This window comes from Henckelia pumila, chromosome 2 (genome assembly GCF_033568475.1).
Source record: "Henckelia pumila isolate YLH828 chromosome 2, ASM3356847v2, whole genome shotgun sequence".
In the NCBI taxonomy this organism is placed as follows: Eukaryota; Viridiplantae; Streptophyta; class Magnoliopsida; order Lamiales; family Gesneriaceae; genus Henckelia; species Henckelia pumila.
In genome coordinates, this window is record NC_133121.1 from 92120954 (window position 1) to 92145806 (window position 24853).

Genomic DNA, 24853 nt, shown 5'->3' on the forward strand with positions numbered 1-24853 from the left:
AATTAAATAAACCAAAATTTCAAGGAAGGTTTTGGATACACGATCTGAGACGGGTTCTAGATACAAGATTTCACTCAATTTTTATTCATGTAAATCATATCAATTGATAACATCATCTATTTCAATTTATAGGTCAAGAACTCTTAAGTGTTATTTACTGTCTCTCCCGAGTGTCGTGTAATTTTATTATTCTAATGACAATTTCGATATCCCTATCAGAAATCAAAAATAGAAATAATTTAATCAAGTTCTATAGTTCTCTTTCAACGATCTCGAAGGAAATTGTAAGCATCCCGAACTCTACAAAAATCCTAGGTTGTGTTTTTTTATGATCCTATTCAAAATCTACTCTCCCGAGTGCCAGATTTCAAATAAATTTAACATTCAATCTATGACCAATAAAATTGAAAGACAATCAAAACAGGAATACACAAATAAATTTTTAAGAACAAATAAGAGTGAGCAAAATAATATAAACATGAAACTAAATCAAGATCCGTCAATCTTTAGAAAAAACCAATAAGTTTATAATGAAATAATTAAATACATAAACATATCCAAAAGTATCATTATAAATCAAGGCAGATAATAAACATCACAGAGTAAAGTTGATTCTCCGTCCCTAGATGAATGTCATTTGTCTTGTAATTCAATTATCTCTTATCGTTTGCTCTCACGTCTCAAATCCGTCTCTCAAGCCTACTTAAATGTGTAGTGTTGTGTGGTTGTGTTGTCTGGGTGTTCTATGATAAAATAATGATGAAAATTGGTGAATAGTCCCTAAAATTTGTCCGTCACCTTTTATTTATAGTACACCATCATTAACGGGCCGAAAACGACGCATAAAGCCCAAAATATATAGGTTTCCAAAATCTGTAATTTCGCAGCGCGGATGCATTGTTGATGGGTGTAGGTGCACTGTGGTGGTTGGGCGTGGGGGTGCCGCTGCACAGCGCGGGTACACTGTCTTATTTCGACGACGAGCGAGGGTGCGCCCGTGCTGGGCGCGGGGGCATCCTGTGCAGTATATTTTTTTCTTGGTTCTTGTTCTATTCTCGACCTTCCTTTTCATCTCTTCGTGCTTTTTCTTCCTCTTTTTAGCTCATTTCACATATTTTTCTTGTACAAAAATGGTTGTTAACCGAGATCCTGTAAACGACACAAACAAACAAAAAAACGCATAATATTGCTCGAAAAACAACAAAAACAAAGTTAAATCATATAAAATATAAGTGCAAAACTTGCACTTATCAGGAGCATTTCAATTGGGTTGTATAACTGATATTTGGTTCCAGATGTTATTTCCGGTCATATTCTATCGAGTGGTTATTGGGTTTACGTATGATTTTCGTTTCCACATATATTATTTGATTTGAGTTATTTGTTTAAGTTAATTAAATGTTTAAATTTCTAATTAGTAGGTGATCCGGATCGATTCACTACAATACATGTAGCATAACCCTAAAAGAAAAGGGAAATCCAAAGTAGAAGAAAGTTTGAGTCTTGTTACTCATTCGTTTTTAAAGAATTAGGGATGAAAATGACTCAGTTGAAACCCATCCGATGCGGGTTTAAGTATTTAGTTAACCTGCCCTGTTATATACATATATATAGTATATGTATTATACTATTATACTATATTATAAAGAGAAAGCACCACATAATAACTAATTTGGCACGATCACTTCAAAATTGCAATTAACACCCAATACATTAATTTACTTATTACTCTTTGTCTCATTTTATATTTGCAATCTTATTGTTTTAAATTAATATATATTAACACAAAATTTTAAATGAAATCAAATTTTTATTTAAATCTAAAAAATATTGATCACAAAAACGATTATATAAGCATGCAACGCATGCATTGAATCGCTAATAATCAATTTATATTTTTTATTATATTAAATTAAGTAATATATTCATTAATCACTAATATCAGTTCATAATGTTCTAAGATCGAAATAATTTTATTCTATTATGAATTTATGATATGTTTAATATGAAAAAAATAATGCTAAAGGTACAAAAAAAAAAACATATCGTACATCAATATTTATATCAATTATATCGCGATAAAATTTTTGTTATTATATCTTGAAATCTTGTATTGAATTTATCGTGACATTTTGATATATGAAAATTTTCAATTGATTTTTTTGTTTTTCTAAGAATTGTTGTCCAAATATTGTTATATTTGTAACATGACTCATTTGAAGATGATAGTTATAATTTTTTTTAAAAAAGAAGCAGCGATGATTGAGGCTAAAAACCGGTAATGATATACTATGTACTGTGTTTCAAGCTAAAATATTTGACTTACTAAAAAAATAACTCCTCATGAGGACCGCTAGCAAGGCTATACGCCTATACCAACTTAAAAACTAAAATGTTGGAAATTAAATTATTAATTTATTTTATCGATTAAGTCCAAATTAAGGCTTGGAGAGAGTCAATCACATTTCAATAATTGATAATTTGATACAGGTACTCCTTCATTCATGTATGAGATGGTGAAAAATATATAATATAAAAATCATAAATCGATATACTTGAAGAAACATAATGGTCTATAAAACTAATTCTTCATAAAACTTGAGTTGGATAAAGCAATATCAATTTCTTATCCATATAATAATAATCAAGCATGTCGTATAGAATAATAACGATTAACAAATAAAAGGGATAAAATGTGGTGATTTGTTCAAATATGAAATAAAATTGGATAAAATATAATAATCCACTGGGAACTTATTGTTAACTAAATATTATGTGAATATTATAAATGATTTGTTAGATTATATCCTTGTATATCTTAGTTTAAATTATGATTTTATTTGTGCTTATCTAGTCATGATAGGCATCTTATTTAATTGTATATATACCTTACCTTGTGATTAATAAAATCATTCATTCACAAAACTCTATATGGTATCAGAAGTCCTTGGCTTACGCCGCTAAAATAACCTACTCCCCTACCCGCCGTTGCCGTCTCTCTATGGCTTCCTCGGCCGCCGTCAATCTCACCGGCACACCCTCCCTCACCGCCATTAACATGGCGGCTCAAGCACCTCTCAAACTCACCTCTACCAATTATCCTGCCTGGAAACTTCAGTTCCAGTCTCTTCTTATTGGCTATGATTTGATGGGTTATGTCGATGGCTTCAAGCCTTGTCCACCCTCCACCATCACTACCGACGCATGTGTCTCTCCTAATCCAAAATTTTCTCTCTGGGTTCGTCAGGATCAACTACTCCTCAATGCGATTATTGGTGCTCTCTCATCCACCATAATCCCATTCATTGCTGCTTCTAGCACTTCGTTTGATGCTTGGACGACTCTCTCCAAGACTTGTGTCTCTTCCAGCCGGGGTCGCATCCTTCAACTTAAGGCCCAAATTTTGAATCCTGTTAAGGGATCGAAATCCATTACTGATTTCATGCAAGGAATCAAAGTCACGGTTGATGCCCTCGCTCTCATGGGTGTCTCTATTGACTCCGAAGATCTCACCATCAAGGTCCTTCATGGTCTTGATGAGAACTACAAGGAATTATCTCATGCAATTCAAGCTCGGGATACCGCCATCTCCTTTGATGAACTCCATGAGAAGCTTCTTACCTTTGAGGCTCATCTTGCTGCTACTGCCCCGCCTCCTTCCACCACGCCAACCACTGCCTTCACGGCTTCTCGCTCTGGCCGCCCACACCCCGCCGGTGTCTCGTCTGCCTCCTCTCGTCCTGGTTCCGGGCAGCGGGGTGGTCGGGCTTCTAGTACCCCTTCATCGGTTTCTTCTCGCCCGCCCGCGGCGCCCTTCACTCCTCGGCCATATCTTGGTCGCTGTCAGCTTTGTGGTGTCACTGGTCACTCTGCCAAACGCTGTCCTTCCTTTCAGTACACCCTAGTGTTGGCTCCTCCGCCCCGGCCAGCCTATATGCCTCCTCAAGCCCACACGGCTGCTGCCCCATTGTCCACGCCGCCTCCCTCTGATTGGTTCCTAGAAAGTGGAGCTTCTCATCATGTCTCCACGGATCTAGCCAATCTGTCTCTCCATGCTCCATATGATGGTTCGGACTCCATTGTTGTTGGCAATGGCACTGGTTTGTCCATTACACACACTGGCACTCTCACCTTGCCCTTGTCATCCCAGTCTTTCTCCTTACCTAATACTTTATGTGTTCCATCTATGTGCAAGAATTTAATCTCAGTTTCTCAATTCTGTCACACTAACCATGTCTCTGTTACCTTTTTCTCCTATTTTTTTCTGTGAAGGATCTTGTAACGGGGGTCATCATCTGCACAGGGCCTTGTAAGGATGGAATCTATACCTGGCCACACCCACCGACTCTTTCTCCACCACCCTCGGCTGCCATCTCCACTGCATCCTCTTTGTCTTTGTGGCACTCCCGAATGATTTGTTAGATTATATCCTTGTATATCTTAGTTTAAATTAGGATTTTATTTGTGTTTATCTAGTCGTGATAGGCATCTTATTCAATTGTATATATACCTTATCTTGTGATTAATAAAATCATTCATTCACAAAACTCTATACTTATATGCAAAATCATTAAGTATTATTATTTTGTTCTGGTCGGTAGACGGTAATAGTTAAAAAAATAGGGAATAGAAGATTAACTCAACGGTTTTTTTTTTTTTAGTGTTTTTCAGTTCAATTATGTTATAGTATTAATATTGATATTATTTTGATTCAATGAATAACAATTAAATATCTCTTTCAATAGAATATTAGTTAGAGTATATAGGAATTGAGTTGGTCTCATGGATCTTTATTCGTGAGACGAGTCAACTCTACCCATATTTAAAATAACGAGTAATAATTTTGACATAAGAAGTAATACATACATTTTCGTTGGTAACTCAAATATGTTATATGTCTCACAATATTGACCCGTAAAAGCGTCTCACATAAATATTTGTGATAGGGATTTCCCCCACTCCCAATTGTGTGTGTATATATATAATGATATTTTTATGTTTTGCCTTTATTTATTACAGAAATACTTCTTTGTGTCCTTTGAAGGGCAAATGAGCACATGTTAATTTATTTATTCAAACAAGTAAATATTTAAGAGAAATATATACTATAAATGAAAATTTTATTTATATATTAAAAATGCTGGGAAAAAGACACTAATAACCAAGGTTCTAAAAAGCGTGAAGCGTGACGAAGCGTCATGGTCAAGCTTCAAGTTTTAGAAGCTTTAAGCGAGTTTAGAACAAGTTTAAGCGTGAAAAAAATTTTTCATTTTTTTTATAATTTTAATTCTATTAAATTAATTAATAGAATAAATAACATATAAAATTAAAGATTTTAAGTATAAATACACAAATTTTCAAGTTATAAAAAACGTAAGTCTCAAAATAACAAATTATCTATAGTAAAATGTTTGCGTTAGATCATATTTCATCTCTTAGTCGCAAAAAAAATTGGAAATATACGAAACAAATTTAATTTTGATGTTTTTAAATGTTTTTAAAAAAAATATATATTATTAAATATTTATCATTTCAAATAAAATTCAAAATTTTAAAATATTAAATTAAAATTAAAATTTTAATTAAATATTTTTTCAAAAAGTATAGTTTTTCACGCTTTTTCGAGCTTTTTCACACTTTTTTCGAACTTTTTCACGCTTTTTTGCTCTTAATATGGTCAACCAAAAGGTTGACCGCTTTTTTCACGCTTTTGTCCAAAGCGAGGCTTTTTGCTCACGCTTCACGCTTAATCGCGCTTAATCGCGCTTAATTGGCGCTTTTTCGCGCTTTTTAGAAGACTGCTAATAACTAGTCTTTTAAATATTCTTATTTTGTTTGACATTGAATTGCTATCACATTTTAATAAAACTAGAAAATTGCACGTGCAATGCACATGACATGTTATAATAATTTTATTAGTTGATTGCTTAGCTTTTTTTAATTAAGTGTTATATATTTTACTATCAATTTCAAACTTTGGTTATAATGATTTGATCTCTAATTAGTTATTGAAGTGAGAACATTATGTCTTTAATTTTTTTCTCTTTACGATCGATTTGTGGTATCTAATCGACGCTTTTATGTTTTATACCTTGGATTTAATTTATTTTTTTAATTAATGACTTTAAAACAATAACATATGTACGTATATTTGTCGAGAAATGTAAAAAAATACATTGATTTTTTATAAACCGTAAGACTGATCGTTTGCATTTTATTAAAAACTATATATAGTTTATATATAATTGTGCAATTCAAATATTTTAATATGTGTAACAGTTCAAACACTACATTTTGATTGTTTTACATAGCAAAGAGATAATTATTGTACTCAATAATCTCCTTCCCAATAATTATGCTCGCAATCAATGTGAATCGAAGTCATGACCTTCACTTTGATACATATTGTAGGGCCGAATGCTTATTGCATTTTCAATAATTATAGTCATTGGTAACAATACTAAATCAATATTTTAAACTATGTTGTATCTCAAACATCATGTTTCGATTGTTCTTCTCAGTATGAATAGTTATTGCACTTCAACAAAAGTAATATCTGTTAAATAATAATTTTACTTCTATTGATTTGTAAGTTAAAACAGTAATTTATTTGAAAGTTAAAACAATAATTTATTTGAAAGAAAATAATTTTTTTAGTTCCATTAACACATCACATTTTGATTTTTAGTCAATTGATTTGTCAAATTTAAGTTTTAATACACTAACTTTTAATTTTGACTATTTTTAATCCAATTGTTGACGTGACATCTAATAAGTCAATAAATTTTTAAGTTGCATCATTATTATAATGCCCATGTCAGTATTTTTCGATGCAAAATAAAGCATTTTCCAGTGTCACCACAACAATTAAGTATAAATAGATTAAAATAAAATTTAGCATACAAAAAATAAATTTTGAAAACTTAGTGACCAAAACCTAAAATTTAAAAAGATAGTGAAAAATAATAATAATTTGTTAATTTAAAAGTTTTAGTTGAAGATAAAATTTGATCTTCTATGAATAAAGTGTATCTAAATCATATATTTTTTTTTACGTCTGATTAAACATGATGTTTATATGACTTGTTTTGATTTTCAAGTTTTTTGCTCATGCATAATACATTCACAATTTTGTGTATATTTTCTAGCGTATTGAATAACTTTTTTTCGTTAGCTTTGAAAATCAAATTTAATATACATTGAATAATATTTAGCATATAAAATAATTAATGTCCTAACAAAAATTCAATACAAAATAAATTTTTCTAACATAAACTCTTATGTTAAAGTATTAACAAATTTATGCCAAAAAATTAATTTAGTCATACAATTATTTATTTAATTAATGATAAACATAATTGTTTCATAATTTTGTCATAATCTTATTTTAAAATCAAAAATATTAATATGTAAATGTCTCTTTTTTTTTTCCTTTTTCTGAAAAATCATATACATATAATATGCAATAATCAAGGTAAACTTTTTTTATTTCTTCAAATCTTGTAATATTTTTTTTCAGTAAACTATCATAGTTAGATTACATAGTCATCACCATTAGTTTTATAATATTATTCCTACAATCTAGAATACCAAAAATTTTAGTTAGATTACTAAATTCAAAAAAAAAATAAACGAATTAAAACGAATTGATTGGATAAAATATGAGAATATCTTTCATTTATATGTGAAATATAGTCTCAATTATTTATGATTTGATTTACTTATCTTGAACCAGATGACTAAATTAATGATTCAATTTATTTTTTTAGCGAAACTATAATGACCAAAATATTATGTTAAAAAGTTTAGAAGACTAAAACATAGCGATGATGATAAAGGTTGAAAGTAAGTTGTAAAATTAATATATATTTTTAGATTAAAATAGTTTTCAATTAATAAAACTTTAACTTTAGAACATGAATTAAATATTAATAATTAATTCACATAAATAAATAAATAGACATAAATTTAATAATCATTGAAAAACTACAAAATGACATAAAATAACCTTGAGAATGACAAAAAGTTAGTCATTAAATGAAATAAAATAAATACAAAACTGTAAATTCATAACTAATTTTATATAGATAAATATTATATTATAATGTAGTTCAAACATCAACATGAAAGTTGGTTATAATTACATATTTTTTAATTTGGATAAAAAAATATCAGTGTTGATTACACTTTTAGTTCAACACTAAAATATTTTTAATCTCAAAATTTTTTTAATGGATTACATAGTTAGTTATCACCATTATTTTTGTAGTCCCCCTTCTTAAAAAATGGAATTCCAAAGATTTTTGTAAGCTTACCAAATGCAAAAATAAACTAATTGATTGAATAAAAGAGGATAATACATTTCTAATACAAGTAAAATAAAATCTCGATTTATGATATGATTTTATTTATTTTGAACAAGTCGATAAAAGTTAATAACTTGATTGAAATTTTTTTTTTCTAAAAGTTTAATACTAAATTATGTTAAAAATTTAAAAGACTAAAAACATAGCGATGAAGATAAAACTTGAAAGTAAGGTAAAAAAATTAATAAATTTTTTAGATTTATAGACAAATAAAAAATATAGCTTTCAATTAATAAAACTTTCGTTTCGAACATGAATTAAATATTAGCAATTAATTTTATCTACAATAAATACATAGATATATATAAATAAAATACTCATTGAACAAAACTATACAATGAATAAAAAACTTCAAAAACCTTAAAAATGACAAAACTAATTATTAAATTCATAAATAAAGTGCTACTTTTATATAGATATAGATATATATATATATATAGATATAGATATAGATATAGATAAATTTTCAGTTATTTATATATATATATTATTAATAATAAGTATTATAATATAGTTCAAACATCAACATGAATATTTGTTTACCTTCGATTCGATAAAAAGTATAAATGTTGTTGATTACACTTTTAGTTTATCACTGAAATATTTTTGGTCTCTAAAGTTTTTTAAGATATTACTTAGTTAGGCATCATTGTTAATTTTATAGTTATTCTTCCTAAAAACTGGAATACAAGAAATTTTAGTTAAATTACCAAATTCAAAAAAATAAACGAATTGATTGAATAAAGTATGAGATACGTTTTCTATATAAGTAAGAATACAATATCAATTTATGATTATGATATGATTCTACTTGTTTTGAATCAGATGATTAAAATTAATGATTTGATTTAATTTGTTATTTGTTTAAAAGTTTAATAATCAAAATATTATGTTAGAAGAATGAAGACTAAAAGCATAGCGTTGAAGATAAATGTTGAAAATAATTTCACAAAATTAATAAATTTCTTTGATGTAGAGAAAAAAAATTTAATATAGCTTTCAATTAATAAAACTTTAATTTTAGGACATAGGTTAAATATTAGCAATTATGTTTACTTAGAATAAATAAATAGATACAAACTAAATACTCACTAAATAAAACTACAAAATGACAAAAAAACCTCAAAACACCTTGAAAATTTCAAAAAATTAACCATTAAATGAAATAAAATTGAGGATATAAATAAAAAATAATTTCAGGATATGAATTAAATATTAGCAATTAATTTTACCTATAATAAATAAATAGTCATAATTAAATACTCATTGAATAAAACTACAAAATGACATAAAAATTTCAAAAAGTATTTGGAATGACAAAAAATTAACCATTAAATGAAATAAATTGAGAATAAAAATAAAACTTTAATTTTAGGACATGAATTAGAATAAATAAATAGTGACATGCAAATTAAATACGCATTGAATAAATTTATAGAATGACCTCAAAAACCTCAAAAAATCTTGGAAATGACAAAAAATTAACTATTAAATGAATTAAAATGATGATAAAAATGTAAATTAACAACTAAACTTTAATTTTAGGACATGAATTAAATATTAACAATTAATTTTATCTAAAATAAATAAATAGTAACAAATTAAATATGCATTTAATAAATCTATAGAATGACATAAAAAACCTCAAAAAGTCTTGGAAATGACAAAAAATTAAACATTAAATGAATTGTAATAAGGATAAAAATGTAAATTAACAACTAAAGTGACACTTTTATATATAAATAATAGAATAATAGATAATGAATATGCTAACCGATTTAATCTGAGAACATGTCATTTCATTAAGTCAAAATGATGAAATCGAAAAGAGTTGACTGATATATTATATAAGGAAACCAACACAATTACGTACACCAGATTATAGATTTATAATAACAATTTAATTAAAGAAATTATATTTAGGTCTATTGCTCAAAAAATTATGATAAACAGAAATAACCAGACTTGACTGAAAATTTAAATACATATAAAAATTTATTCAACATGCTGATAATCAGGTTGACAGGTTCAAGAAGAATCATGTATCAATCAGCTTATGAAACAAAAATTCAAACATTTTCGATTTCCCTCCACGAACACTTTATCGAGAGCGAGCATGTTATACAAAGATTGTCCGATATGATTAACATTTCCAGCATAATTTGTACATTATTGCATTAGTATAAGAATTTAGTCAATGCACACCAAAAATAAAATATAAATATAACGGTCATAGTGGGTTTTCGCCCTATTGTTAAAAAAAACAAGAATTTAAACATTTTGCATGGACCTGGACCTTAGGCCATGTATACAAATATATATGTAGGCCATGACAAGGAGATTATGAGGCAAGAAAACTTCACAAATGGATGCAACATGGAAAGTTTTCTTCCTACTTATTCTGCTTCTCATCTCCCTGAATTTCTATGCTTCTTTTGGTACGGCGGATACCATAAATTCGATTCAAAGCCTCAGAGATGGGGAGACCATTGTTTCATCCGGTGGGATGTTTGAGCTGGGATTCTTTAGCCCTGGCAATTCGACGAAACGTTACGTGGGCATATGGTACCACGGAATCTCGGATCAAACAATAGTTTGGGTGGCAAACAGAGAGAGTCCACTCACAAATCAGGCAGGTGTCTTGAAGGTCATGCAGCCAGGCCTTTTAGTAGTTCTTGTTAATGACACTGGTGAAGCTTTGTGGTCTTCCAAGGGATCAAGATCGGTGCATACGCCGGTTGCGCGGTTGCTGGATTCGGGGAATCTTGTCGTGAAGGATGCTAATGTTGATGATGTGGAAGAGAATTATGTGTGGCAGAGTTTTGATTATCCAACTGATACATATCTGCCAAGAATGAAGTTTGGGTGGAATTTCCTAACTGGTGTAGATATTTACCTTGTAGCATGGAAGGCCGACAATGATCCAGCTCCAGGAGAGTTCATATATGGCATGGAACTCAGCGGATATCCGCAGATAGTCTTGCGACGAAACACCGTGGAACTCAATAGATTCGGAACTTGGAATGGGATTTACTTCAGTGGATTTCCGGACGTCAGAGGGAACCCCACTTATTATATGGATTTTGTGATGGATAAAAATGAGGTGTATTATCAAGAAAATGTAATAGACAAGTTTAGGTTGTTTCCGAGTGGCGTTGGAAAGAATTTTACATGGGTAAATCGAACGCAAGAGTGGGAAGTTTATATGGATAGACCAGCTGATAACTGTGATAGTTATAGCCTTTGTGGTGCTTATGGGATATGTAATATTCAAAATTCTCCAGCATGCAGCTGTCTGGATAGATTTGTCCCGAAAGATTCAGAGGGTTGGATCAAGGCGGATTGGTCGGGCGGATGCAATCGAAGGATGAACTTGAGTTGCCAAGGGGATGGATTTATAAAGTACCCAAGGATCAAACTCCCAGATGCCAAAAATTCATGGATCAACCAGAGTATGACACTAACAGAATGCGGAGTGGAATGCTTAAAGAATTGCTTTTGTACCGCGTACACGCAGTTAAATATAAGCGATGGGAGTGGATGTATTATTTGGTTTGGTGACTTGGTTGATATCAGATCTCTGAATGTGGATGGACAAGATCTTTACATCAGAATAGCATCTTCTGAATTAGGTAAGGATTCATATCGCACATAAAAATAATGATCAATGTCTTTCTATCTTTTGCAGATACTGTATTTCTTTAACTTGCACTATCCTTTTGCATGCGTGATTCAACAAATGTACAAATGGAGAATGAACTACACCACCCCATATCGGGGTCACGACAAAATGCAGAGTGATCATTCAACTGGAGTGGCTCTCCTCTTGGGCTTATGGCCTAAAGAATAAATTTTTATTGCAACTTATAAGATATCTTGAAACTAACAAGTTGTTAAATCTGAATAAGCTTCAAGAGCTTATGAAATGTTTTTTGTTATCTAAAAATCGAAACTGTTGTCACCTCTATTGCAGGCTCTAGAGGAATGAAGAGAAGAATACTTATCGCGAGTTTGACCTCAGCGATGGGAGTGATTCTTCTAGGTGTGAGCCTCGTCCTATTTATTCGAAAGAGGAATAAAGTTTCAATGACAGGTGATGAAGTGAGGCAAAAGTGGCATCTCGTGCTTAACAACTAGTAGTAAAATTTCTTAATATTATTGAGGTAAAAAGAGCCATCCATTCTTTTCCTGTGATAAATTCTACATATTCATGTTATATGCAGCAGGAAAATGCAAGGAGAGCAAAGACAAAGAGTCAGAGCTTACTTTTTTCAAATTAGCTATTATCCACAAAGCTACTAATGGCTTTGCCATGGAAAAAAAGCTTGGCGAAGGAGGTTTTGGACCAGTTTATAAGGTAAAATTTCAAAGATATATAAATATAAATTTCCAAAAACAAGAGATGAACATAAAACATAATCATTTTTCATTCATGATTTGCTTAAGGAATCAAAAAAAGGGAATGTTGTAAATAGGTAATCTCATATGATCAAATATGGCCAATAGTTGACTTCACATTTGGGAATTCTGATCTTAGGGTGTGCTGGTAGAGGGACAAGAAATCGCTGTGAAACAGTTGGCAAGAACCTCTATGCAAGGGATCGATGAATTCAAGAATGAAGTGATCTTTATTGCCAAACTTCAGCACCGAAATCTCGTGAGACTTCTAGGATGCTGCATTCAAGGAGACGAAAATCTGTTGATATACGAATACATGCCAAACAAAAGTCTGGATATGATTTTATTTGGTGAGTATCATACTTGTAGTATTTATGACCGTCACTAAGAAATTTCATATGCATTCCTAACTGCTATACAGCATGGTGTCTACGTGCCTAACCAACATTTTGATCTGATACCAAAATATCATTGCCAGATGAAACAACAGGTGATTTACTTGATTGGCCAAAACGTTTTCATATCATCAATGGAATAGCCAGGGGACTTTTGTATCTTCATCAAGATTCGCGCTTGAGGATTATTCATCGCGATCTCAAAGCCAGCAACATATTGCTGGATTCAGACATGAACCCAAAGATATCAGACTTCGGAATGGCTAGAAGTTTCGGAGGCAATGAGACAGAAGCTAAGACACACCGAGTAGTTGGGACATAGTACTAATAAGAATCTTACTAGCTTGAACATATTCCTAAATTCAGTTCTTGTCACACTATTATTTGATGACACTCATTTTGCAGCGGTTACATGTCTCCGGAATATGCAGTGGACGGAATCTTCTCGGTGAAATCAGACGTATTCAGCTTTGGCGTACTACTCCTAGAAATCGTGAGTGGGAAGAGAAACAGAGGATTTTCTCATAGCGATCACCACCTCAACCTCGTCGGACATGTGAGCGATGTCTCCACTAGTCTGCAAACAGCTCCTATCAATATGATATTTGGTATTAACAAGTCCTAAACTTTGTGATCAGGCGTGGTCCCTTTACAAAGACGAGAGGTCGCACGAAGTAGTCGAAGCCTCTCTGCGAAATCCTCAAGACTTAACTCAAGTGATAAGGTCCATCCATGTTGGGCTGCTGTGTGTGCAGCAGAACCCTGAGGATAGACCAAGCATGTCCTCGGTCGTCCTGATGTTGGGCAATGAAGGCGTGATACCCGGAGCTAAACAGCCTGGTTTCTTCACAGAAAGAGAGCCCGTTGTTTCTCAGTATTCAACGTCCACACACGCTACGAATTCGCCAAATCAACTAACCATCACCAAGCTAGATCCCAGATAGGAAACATTTTATGTTGCAAACTTGAAATCTTATTGTTTGTGCACTTGTCTCGTTTAAAACTTCATCTGCTACTCCTAACATTTTGTCTAATAACTGTAATATATGTGGTCACGTTACAATTGTTGGATTAAATGTTTGGATGTTACCAAAAATTTAGGATGGAATAAATATCCATATGTACATATGGATTTACATGATATTGAGGCCCTTCATGCAATCACACCGGTCAATGTTGAAATGCAAAAAAATCATTGTACTTAAAACATAAATTCCATTTTCTCATGAATGCAAAAATGATCTTAAGACAAAGAAGATGCAATTTGTGGTCCTTCGCACCCATTTTAGTGTAATGTCAAAACAATCACATTATATGCGTATCCATGAACTTGTTGCTATCGCAAAAACTAGACGTAACAAAATCATAAAACGTGTCTATGATTCATACGAGATATGAATAAAAACCAATATAATGTGAGTATATGCTATTTCGAAAGAAATACTTTACTAATAATAATTCATGTTGTGGGTATGATTTTCAATACTAAGTTAAATAGAATAGATTTTGGCATAACTCAATCTCAAAAGCTAGTTCGATGAAGAAATTTTCAAGTAATATATATAGATATAATAGATATATAATTATAGACTTGAGACTTGCTTATTTCGAGCAAAGAAATTACAAATAAACTACTAAATCTACCTAAATAAATTAAAAAATTTACTCGCAATTAGCGGAAATTGAACCTGAAACCATATGACTCGGGGCCTCAAAGTCAATCTTAGCCAATAGGCTAAGGCCTCATCGGCTCTTCGAATACCAATAAATTTCTGCCACCAACGAGATTTCTTTTCAATATGGGAATAACTTTTTGCGAAGAATATCTTAAATACATATGTCAAACGTGTCGTCTCTTCTCAATCCACCGTCAAACAAGCGAGTGGGTCGTGACAAAGCGATATGTCAACTTAGTGACTTAAAAAAATACCAACTCAACTCATTGTGGATCGCAGCTAACTTGTCAAATCTTTTTTTAAAAAAAAATTAATCTTACATAACTCATTATAAATAATATAAATAAAATTTAAGATTTTGTAAAAATTAAAAAATGAACAAGTTTAAAATTAAACACACAAAATAGTGATTTGGAATTAATTAATTTTGAATGATGTAATCATCCAACATATAATAAGTGATTGATACATTCTGCACTGTTTGGTTTAATTGATAAGATCATAATCAAATCACCATATATTTCTAACATATGTTTTATCTTATGTTTGATTCACTTATCATTAGTTATTGTCGAACTTGAGATGGCTTAAGACGTTAGTGAGCAGCCCCGACAACAGTCCCTTACTATTTTGTCATGGACTCGAATACTTACCCAAACATGGATCGGAGAGGTCTCGGTTGCCGCCGCCGTCCCGGAATGTGCTGTCGTAGTCTGAAATTGGGACAAAACCTCAACTTTTGTCTTGGCAACAACTGAGGAAATGCTTATGTACGTACCTTTCCAGGTGGTCATTGGCGTTTTGGGTCTTCAATTATTTGTTAATCTTATGTTATATATACCTCAAACATGACCCCATTTGGAATATGAGGTTGTTCTCTTTTGCTTTCTTTTATATTTTGTTTCTAATTTATGTTGTCAATTTAGATATAAAAGTTGTTACTTAAAAAAAAAATTCAATGAATTCAGTTTTGGGTAAGTTTATTTTAAATCCCTACCCTCATAATCAAATTTGTGTTTAGTCTCTGTCATAAAAAATGTTTTTACACTCCATAAACCAAAAATAAAAAATAAAAAATCATGCACTCCCTGAGTCTACATGTCTTTTCACGGGTGAAATTTGATACAAAACATTGAAAATATGATATTGATATACAATATTCGAGCACTAATTGGTTTACAAAAAAATAAGATTTTGAGTATAAAATATGATCATCTTTATTAATATCAACACTTGTATATAACATAACTTTGAGTACTAAAAAATCATATATTTGTACCAGTTCTAACATATTTTCTACTCAAATATCATATATTAACATCATATTTCTAATCTTTTGTACCGATTTTCATCCAAATAATACAAATGTGTTATTAATATCAATATTTGTCTACATGTTTGAGTACTAAAAAATAATAAATTAGTACCAGATTTAAAACAGTTGATACTCAACTATCATATATTTATATCATATTTTCAATGTTTTGTACCAATTTAATCCGAGAAAAAACATGTGGGCACAGAGAGTGGAGAAAATTTTTTTAGTGGATCAGGGAGTATTAAACACCTATTTTTTTCTGACGGAGACTGAACACAAATTTCAGTTTAAGTTTTAAGTGATTTTATTAAAATAAAATTAAAAAAAAATTGAAACGATTTTAATATTTGGATAAATGATGGAAATTGCTTTTGTTTTTATTTTGAAATAGAACCATAGAACTAGAAGCGAAAGCCTAAAAGTTACAAATTATAATTTCTAAGAAGTTTTTTTTTTAGTTTAAAAAAAAAAGAAGAAATTATTTTTTAAATGTATGACACAGTCTCACATGACAGCATCTGACATTGTCTTTACAGCTTTGAATGCTTTGTATGAATGGATAGCAGTGAAGTACCAAGCTCCAACATATGTTGTAACGTCTCATTGTATCAAGACGAGTTTTTTAAGCGTGCTTATGTACTCACTCACACGCACCCTGGGAAACCTTCCAGGGTCACCCATCCTAAAATTGCCCCAAGCCAAGCACGTTTAATTTTGGAGTTCTTATGTGATGAGCTCCCGAAAAGAATATGCATCTTCTTGATATGAGTTGTACATATCAAATCTTTTGTACCTCTAATTTCGGTGTAGGATCGGTTCATTCATGTCATTCGTCGCCCATTCTTTTTTGGTGGGGTTTCCATTTTCAGGTAAAAACCACCCATATTGCGGACCTTGTACCGCTCTAGGACTTTTTAGCTCCGGGTGTCATAGATGTAGTCAACCCTCACAATAGTCCTAAATGCGAGCTGGGGGATATTTGCGAGCAGCGGCACCTTCCCTCCTCGTCATATGCTAAATGTAATATTGATACGACCTTTCTAGACGATGCAGGGGTTACTAGTTTTGGAATGGTACCGCGAGATGCTTCTGCTACAATGTCTAGGGTGTCGGTCTTCTGTTTTTCATGGGAGTTTACCTGTTACTAAAGGTGAAGCTATGAGCATCCTGGAAGCTCTCTCTTGGGTGCGCAATTTGGGGTTTCAGAAGGTGATCTTTGAATCGAAATCAAAAAGTGTGTTTGATGCATTTGGATCTTCGGTAAATGACTTGTATGAATTCGTTGTTATTATCTCTCAATATAAGCTAATCATGGATGCAAACCCTGACTTTGTAGTGCGGTTTGTGCCAAGAAAAGCGAATGAAATAGCTCATGTTATAGCTAAGAATGTTATTATTGTTCGAGTCCTAGTTTATGGGTTGAGGCACCGACGTCTTTGGTGGTCTTTCTCATTCTCTTATGTACTTGGCTTGATTATATTAATATAATAAATCGAATGTGTTTTCTTTAAAAAAATATTTGAAAAAAAAAAAAAAAACTTTTTTTGGTTAACAAACAATTCACATTTTAAAAAATATTTTTTTGGTAAATAAAGGTGCTTTTAACTTGTTGGCTTCTCCAACCAACAGACTTGTTCATCACAAATGACACGGAAATGATAATAAAGAAAAAAACGAACTTTCAACACTCAATTCACAATCGAAGGAGTCTACTAATCATTACAAAACCACCGGAGAGATCGGAAGCACCAAATTGGACCCTTGACAAGTTCGGATGCAAGGCAATTCGGAAGGTCCGAACTCCCCTACTTCAAAAGCAAAGTATGCATGGTTGGTTCGAAAGCATGGGATTAATTCGGAACGTCCAAACTGTAGATCGGAACGGCGGATCCCTAGCAGACAAGTAATCACGTGAATTCATGTTCGAATGCAAGCCACGTGGACGATCGGAAGATCTGAAGTCCTGATCAGAGCTTCCGAAGTCAGCTGTCAATGAGTTGTCCATGAATCGGTGACTCTTCAACCGCATGCAGAGTTCGGAACCACCGAAGGCCGAAGGGTGATCGGAACGTCCAAACTCCGGCGATCGGAAACTTGTCACGCGTGCAGTGTTCGGAAGGCCCGAACTCGGGTTTGGAGCTTCCAAACTCATACTATATATAGGGCACTCGAGGCAGATTTCTAAATCACAATTCACAAGATTTTCTCTCTAAATCAGTTTATATATTGAGGGCCTGATAATAGTGAGATGCTTTTGGAATAGCGTCACAGTTGTGGTTAGAATCTAGGTTATCGACATCAGCGGATTGACGACGGACGAAGGTATAGTTCGAGAATCCTATTGAAAAATAAGATTATCTGCTAACTTAGTTAAAACTTTTAAAACATGTTTAGTGATATGGTAATTACTTGATTGTAGGATTTGAACTCAGGCTTTGATTATATTTGATCTATCACCTAGAGATACGTAAGTTTTGACTGAGATCGTCAGCTGAATATGTATGTTAATACATAATAGGTTGCATTTATGTGTCATGATACATATTTTGATGCTTCCTTAGTTTGTGTTATAATAGTATATGTATGCAAGGTTGCTTATTTTCTTGCACAATATGGTATCTCTAACCCCTCAACCATGTTGTGGGTTGATGGATGTAGCTTCAACTAATTAATTGAACAAATAGAATGATTTGAATTTTTAAAAAAAACTTGAAATGAAATAACACGTAGAAATTGAAAGGACGTGTAGTTCACGTGTCCTTGAATTATTTCTTAATTGTGATAAAATTCTATTTTTGAGTTATGTCTTTCTTAGACATGTTTTAAAATTGATTATATATTTCATGCATAATTGAATTTGATTCCTAACAAAGTATTGTTTCTATATTATGTAGGAGCCTATTCAAGGAAAGTTTTCCTATGTGATTGAAGATCTATTTAAGAAGGAAAGTGGACACATGAAAAAGAGCGCGAGAGAGAAGAACGAGAGCAACGAAGCGATATCAACTGAGTATATTTCAGAACATATTTGAGAGTTGATCGAAATTTTTCTGGAGAAGCTTTATCGCTGATCGTTGGTGAATAACCGTGTTGCCGTGAAGTGTTGGAGACATTTGAAGAATCACACAAGTGAAGTGTTGATTCGAAATTGGAACCTTAGTTTTTGTTTTCGGCACATGTGTTCAACATCATATTGGTTTTTCTATTCTAGTTTCAACTAGTTTTGAAGATGTTGTTTATTTTCTCAACTTGTTGAGAAAAAAAGGTTTTAATATACAATCACTGGCATTGATTTTTGTAAATTGATTTATTTTCTAATGATTATTTTGCCCTGAGGCACCGCACAAGTACAAGATACTTGTGCATAAATATTCGTGTTATTTACTGTTTTAAGTTTATTTATTTCGCTGCATGTTTTTTTGAAGTGTTAACAACATTGAAAGATAACACTTACTCTATAATATTCAATCGGTATTTTCTAATAAGACGTCAAATCCTTTCAGAAATTAAAGTATTAGACATAAATATGATCTATATTAGCGAGGTTCATAAATTTAAATCTCAAATATAAGTAAACAAAAAAATATATCGAGATATACATTAGATTCGAAATAAAGATTTTGTTGATGAGGAATGGTCGTGAGCCATTCTTTCTTATTATAAAAGTAAAAGAAATAAAACAAAATAAAATAAATATTCGATGCCAAATCCACAGCCACATAGGGACTTTGTTCACGTGGACTTGTCAAGGAGAGTATCATTTATTATTATTATAGAATTCAAATTTTTAAAAGATATATATATATATATCCCCATACTTTTGTATTCTCTTAATCTCTTCCATCCATACCTTTTGTTTTCGAATATTTAAAAAAGAATAATAGATTGGGCTATCATATAGTGGGCCCAAAATTTGGGGCAAGTGAAATTCACGTGGGTCAATCCTCTCTTGTGTGGACTGAAAGCAGCCATGTGGCCCGAGATTTGAAAGAATCTTATATTGCTTTTCTATGACGCCACGTCATCACCCAATTTATAAAAGAAGATAAGTACCTACTTAGGACCACACAAATATCCTTTTTCTTTTACATATTTTTCAGACCGTCACATATTAATGTATTATTATATCTAGTTTTTTATATTTAATTTAAAGAAGAGGCTCCCATGTTATTTTTCAATAAAATATCACAAAAAAAATTTTATTTGTTATGTAAATAATATAACTTCTCATTGAGAATATGAAATCAGATTGACTTGTTTTGTAAATAAAAAATCGTGATATTGTTTAATGAGAGACATATTTTAAAAATATTTAAAATAAGCAATAATTTTCTTACATTAGAAAGAGGTTAATCGTAATTGACTATCAATTTAAAGACCTCATCTTAAGTTTGAGATCTTCTTTCCGATGATATTCGTTTATGAACTATTCATCTAGTTAAACTTTGTTAGATTTATGTGCATCAATGAAGTTATACATAGTTTATTTTTCACAAACATTCTTATAAAATATTTTCATATATCAATTTTATGAAACAGATATTTTATTCAACACGACTTATAAAAAAATATTATTATTAAATATTATTTTTCTGACATATATGACGAAAAAAATTAATCTATCTCTTCACAAGATCATCTCAAAAGTAGGGGTGAGGTGTTCACGGTTTGGATAATCGCCCGAACCGAACCGAAAACCGAACGGTTAATTCGGTTCGATTTTTGGTTTTTGGATTTTTGGATTTTCTTTTTCTTTTTCTTTTTTGTATTTCAATTTATTTATTAATCAAATAATATTTGAAATGGATCAATATTGCATTATATATTATATTATTTTTTTATTAATTCATAAATCATTATTATTGAAATTTAAAACGTTAGCAGTTTCTTTGTTCTCCATGTAGTTATTTTCAAATACATTTTTCGAAACAATAAATCACAAATATTTGATTGAATCAATTGTTAAATTTTCTCAAAAAATTATTCATTAACAGAATAACTAAAAAAAATAGTTTTTTTTAACCTGTTAATCGAAAAATCGAACCGAAAAATCGAAATAATTTCGATTAAAAACCGAACCGAACAGCTCAATTTGGTTCGGTTTTCGGTTCGAATTTTTGGTTCGGTTTGAGGTGTTTATTACCGAAATTTCGGTTCGGTTCGAGACGGTTCGGACCGAATGAACATCATTACTCATAAGTAAACTTACTCTTTATAGTTAATTTTGTACAAAATACTATTACTAAATTAGTTAATGAAATATTTAATGTTTCAAAAAAAAAACTCACTCACTTAAAATTTAATTGTTTTTTCCTCCAAAAAACACTAAATTATTTTATTATTAAAGATCCCCCAAATAGGTCATTAAAAAAATAATAATCACAATAGTAATAAGCTAATAAAAAAATCCTTAGCCATGGCGGTTGGCTTTGTTGTTTAGTGGTTGAATAAAAATAAATATGTTTTATTAATAAATATCGAGTGGTTACAACGCAAGGTGCCCTTCTCTTTGTTTTCAGCTCCATCATTACAACTCTCTCTCACCATTCTTTTCCCATTCTTCAAGATTACTTCATCGTCCGAGAATTTTCAACCAAACAGAGGAAGAAAGTCGAGATCTTTCGTAAATTTGGAGCACGAGAATCTCTGAGATTTGTGGGAATCCAATAATGTCGAACAGGGGTTGTGAACTGTGCAGCAAACCGGCCAGAATGTTCTGCGAGTCGGATCAAGCCCGCCTGTGTTGGGACTGTGATGAGAAGGTTCACGCCGCCAATTTCTTGGTGGCCAAACACTGCCGCACGCTCCTCTGCCACGCCTGCGCCTCTCCCACGCCGTGGAAAGCCTCCGGCTTGAAGCTCGGCCCCGCCGTTTCTGTCTGCAGTGCTTGTGCTGAGCGTGAGACTGAAGGGAGCGGTGGTTTCGGGAATGGGGGTCCGGAGTGTGAGTCCCAAGAAAGTGAGAGCGATGATGGAGAATATTGCAGTGATGAAGATGAAGATGAAGATGCTGTAGATGAAGAGGAAGAGGAAGAGGAAGAGGAAGAGGAGGAGGAGGATGAGGAGGAGGGGGAGAATCAGGTTGTCCCCTGGTCGATCTGCAGTTCAGAGACACCGTCCGCGGCGGCGCCGGTGGCGGCGAGTTCTTCCAGCAGTGAGGATGATGCTTCGTTTTCCTTGTGGAAAAGAATGCGGGATCACAACAACCCTTTTGAGTCCGAGGTTTGTTCTTCCCCTTTCTTGCATCTCTGAGATAAAATCGATAAATATCTTTTACTATTCTTGCCATTTTTCGCAAGTTTTTGACTTATTCGAAGCAAACATTAGAAATTTCTATGGCTAAAAGGTTTTGTATATTTGGAATGGATTTCTGCAGAACGAAGAAGGTTGCTGTTCTTCACACGATCTGGATTCCAAGTTGGCCTCGCCGGACTCAAGTTTTCATGAATCTGAGAATCTTGATTCTTCAGACCAGACGTTGTTCAGACCACTGAAACTGCGGAGAACAAACAATGGCAACGCGTCGATCCCGTCGGAGCGGACAGATTCAGGCCGGATTCCGGCGAATTCACCGGCGGCTATTGTAAGGAAAGTCCTCAGATTCCAGCAAGAAACCATGGCAGAAGGTAGAGATACTTCTTCAATGATCCTAGGAATTTGCAAACTCACCAGAGATTCTTGAAACCTGAAATTCCTCGGAATCCCAAGATTAGTTTGATGCTGCTTGTTGGATTTGTTTTTATATTCACCAAAAACGAAAAATGCAACAAAAAAAAGAAAAGAAAAGGGAAACCATACTGCTGGAATTTGAGGTAGACCGTAGATTTTTTGTTTTATTTGATTAACCCGAATGTTAGATATATATATGGATATTTGCATGTTTGCATTTACTTACAAGAATTGGAATTTTTATTTCAACAATTTGGGGTTCTTGGTGGTTTGTATTTTAACGATAAACATTGGTTCGATTTTGATTCAAATTCTGCAGTTTTCTAGGAAAAAAAATATTTCTTTTATTGGTTTTCGCAGTAAACAACTTAAATACCATTTTAGATATGTAAATCTCGGTTACAACCTACAAGTCGCAATGAAATGGTTTTTTTTATAGCTTCTTTGTGTACAAATTACTTGAAAGATATTTTAATTACTTATGTGTGTGTTCATTACGCACTTTCGAAAATACATCAGTATTGGAAAAACAATTTCAAAATAAATAAAATATCTTACCTAATAATGTGATCAATAAATTACATTTATACGAAGACTTGAAATAAATAAGTTGGTTTAGTCATATGTCCACTTGATCATGCAAAAACACAACCCAAAAGAGATGGATTCAATGTAACAAGAATGGAGAGCAAGTTGTAGCAAAGAAAGCGAGATGTGGATTGCATTGTTCCAGGGGAGGCCGAGGGACAACCCACAAAAGCAAGAATGTATACGTGGCACAATCTTCACCGTCCCTTTCTTTCAAAACGTGGCCTCTTTATCTTTTTATTACAATCAACTTACGTCAAACATAATAATAACTAGCCACTTTGTGTGAATCATAATATATAAATATTATGTATTGTATATTAATATTTTTAAAAAAAATTAAAGTACTTGGTTTATCTTTATTTTTTGTATTGTAAATTTTGTTTTTCAAATTTATTAAAAATTTAGTTGTTGTAGAAATTCATTTCAAAAGAAATTTATAAGAAGCGAGATGATAAAAGAAGTGATAATAATAAAAGAAAAAAATGAGAGAAGTGGGTAAGACCGTAAGAGATGGAGTTGGAAGAGAGTGCAAGGATATAAAAGGAACAAATTGGAGATAAATCATCATGACATCAAAAAAACAGTTTTTATAAGCGTTTCACACTTAATAAAATAATAAAGATATTGATATATTTTCTTAATGTTATCATTTGAGTTGTGGGTTATTTTGGATTATCCGATTCTCACTACAAAAACGTAGGTTTTGAATAGTATCCAAGGAAGCTCTCCCTACGTCTTCTCTCTTTCATCGACAAAACTCGAACTCGAGATCATATCCCACGTAACACGAATTTCTGGCCACTCGAACCAACACACAGTGACCATAAAATCGTTTACATTCAAAACAGAGCACCCGCACAACGAGTGTTCAATGAATGTCTGGTTATTTGTAAATTAAATTTGTGGCTGATGGTGAATGGCATGTTTCCACTCTCATGGCCACTTGTGGATGCCAATTGTTTACTTCATTGCCATTGACAACACAATTAAAACAAACATGCAATGCCGGTCAACAACACTAAGTACGTTATATTTTAGCTGAGTTCATGCTAACATAAGGATAATATTAAATCCAAGAATCAAAAAGTGGATTTAAACATGTAACATACATAATAAAATATCGATCTTCATAGCCAAAAGTAGACCCTTAAATGTAATTTGAGAGTACTACATTTATGTTGGCATTTCATCAACTATTTTTTAGACCATTAGCCCAACATGTTTCCCTTTGCCCTTGCGTGAATTAAGGTCATGGGCCCATTTATTATTTTATAAACTCTTCATCAATCCCAAATACACATTAGGATCGTCGAATCTAGCACAAGGAAAAAATCTCACGTTAGGTTGAAATTTTTGTGTGTATATATGTGGCTGTGGTGTACCTTGGATTCTTAAATTTAATAATAAAATGTTTGTATTTTGATTGTTGTCAAAAATAACA

General features: G+C 32.1%; 2 protein-coding genes across 2 annotated transcripts; both read left to right on the top strand.

Annotated features, from left to right (window-relative positions):
* The first annotated feature begins 10731 nt into the window (after positions 1-10731).
* LOC140877918 (G-type lectin S-receptor-like serine/threonine-protein kinase At4g27290) lies at positions 10732-14103 on the top strand. The gene is made up of 7 exons (XM_073281521.1): positions 10732-11998; positions 12340-12459; positions 12590-12723; positions 12904-13114; positions 13243-13480; positions 13565-13715; positions 13798-14103. The coding sequence occupies exons 1-7, from the start codon at positions 10732-10734 to the stop codon at positions 14101-14103; spliced, it is 2427 nt and encodes an 808-aa protein (XP_073137622.1).
* Positions 14104-21667: 7564 nt separating this feature from the next.
* On the top strand, positions 21668-23167 carry LOC140884648 (uncharacterized). Its single transcript, XM_073291473.1, has 2 exons — positions 21668-22374; positions 22529-23167. Exons 1-2 carry the CDS (start codon positions 21823-21825, stop codon positions 22832-22834), a joined length of 858 nt encoding a protein of 285 aa, XP_073147574.1. The 5' UTR covers positions 21668-21822; the 3' UTR covers positions 22835-23167.
* Positions 23168-24853: the final 1686 nt, after the last annotated feature.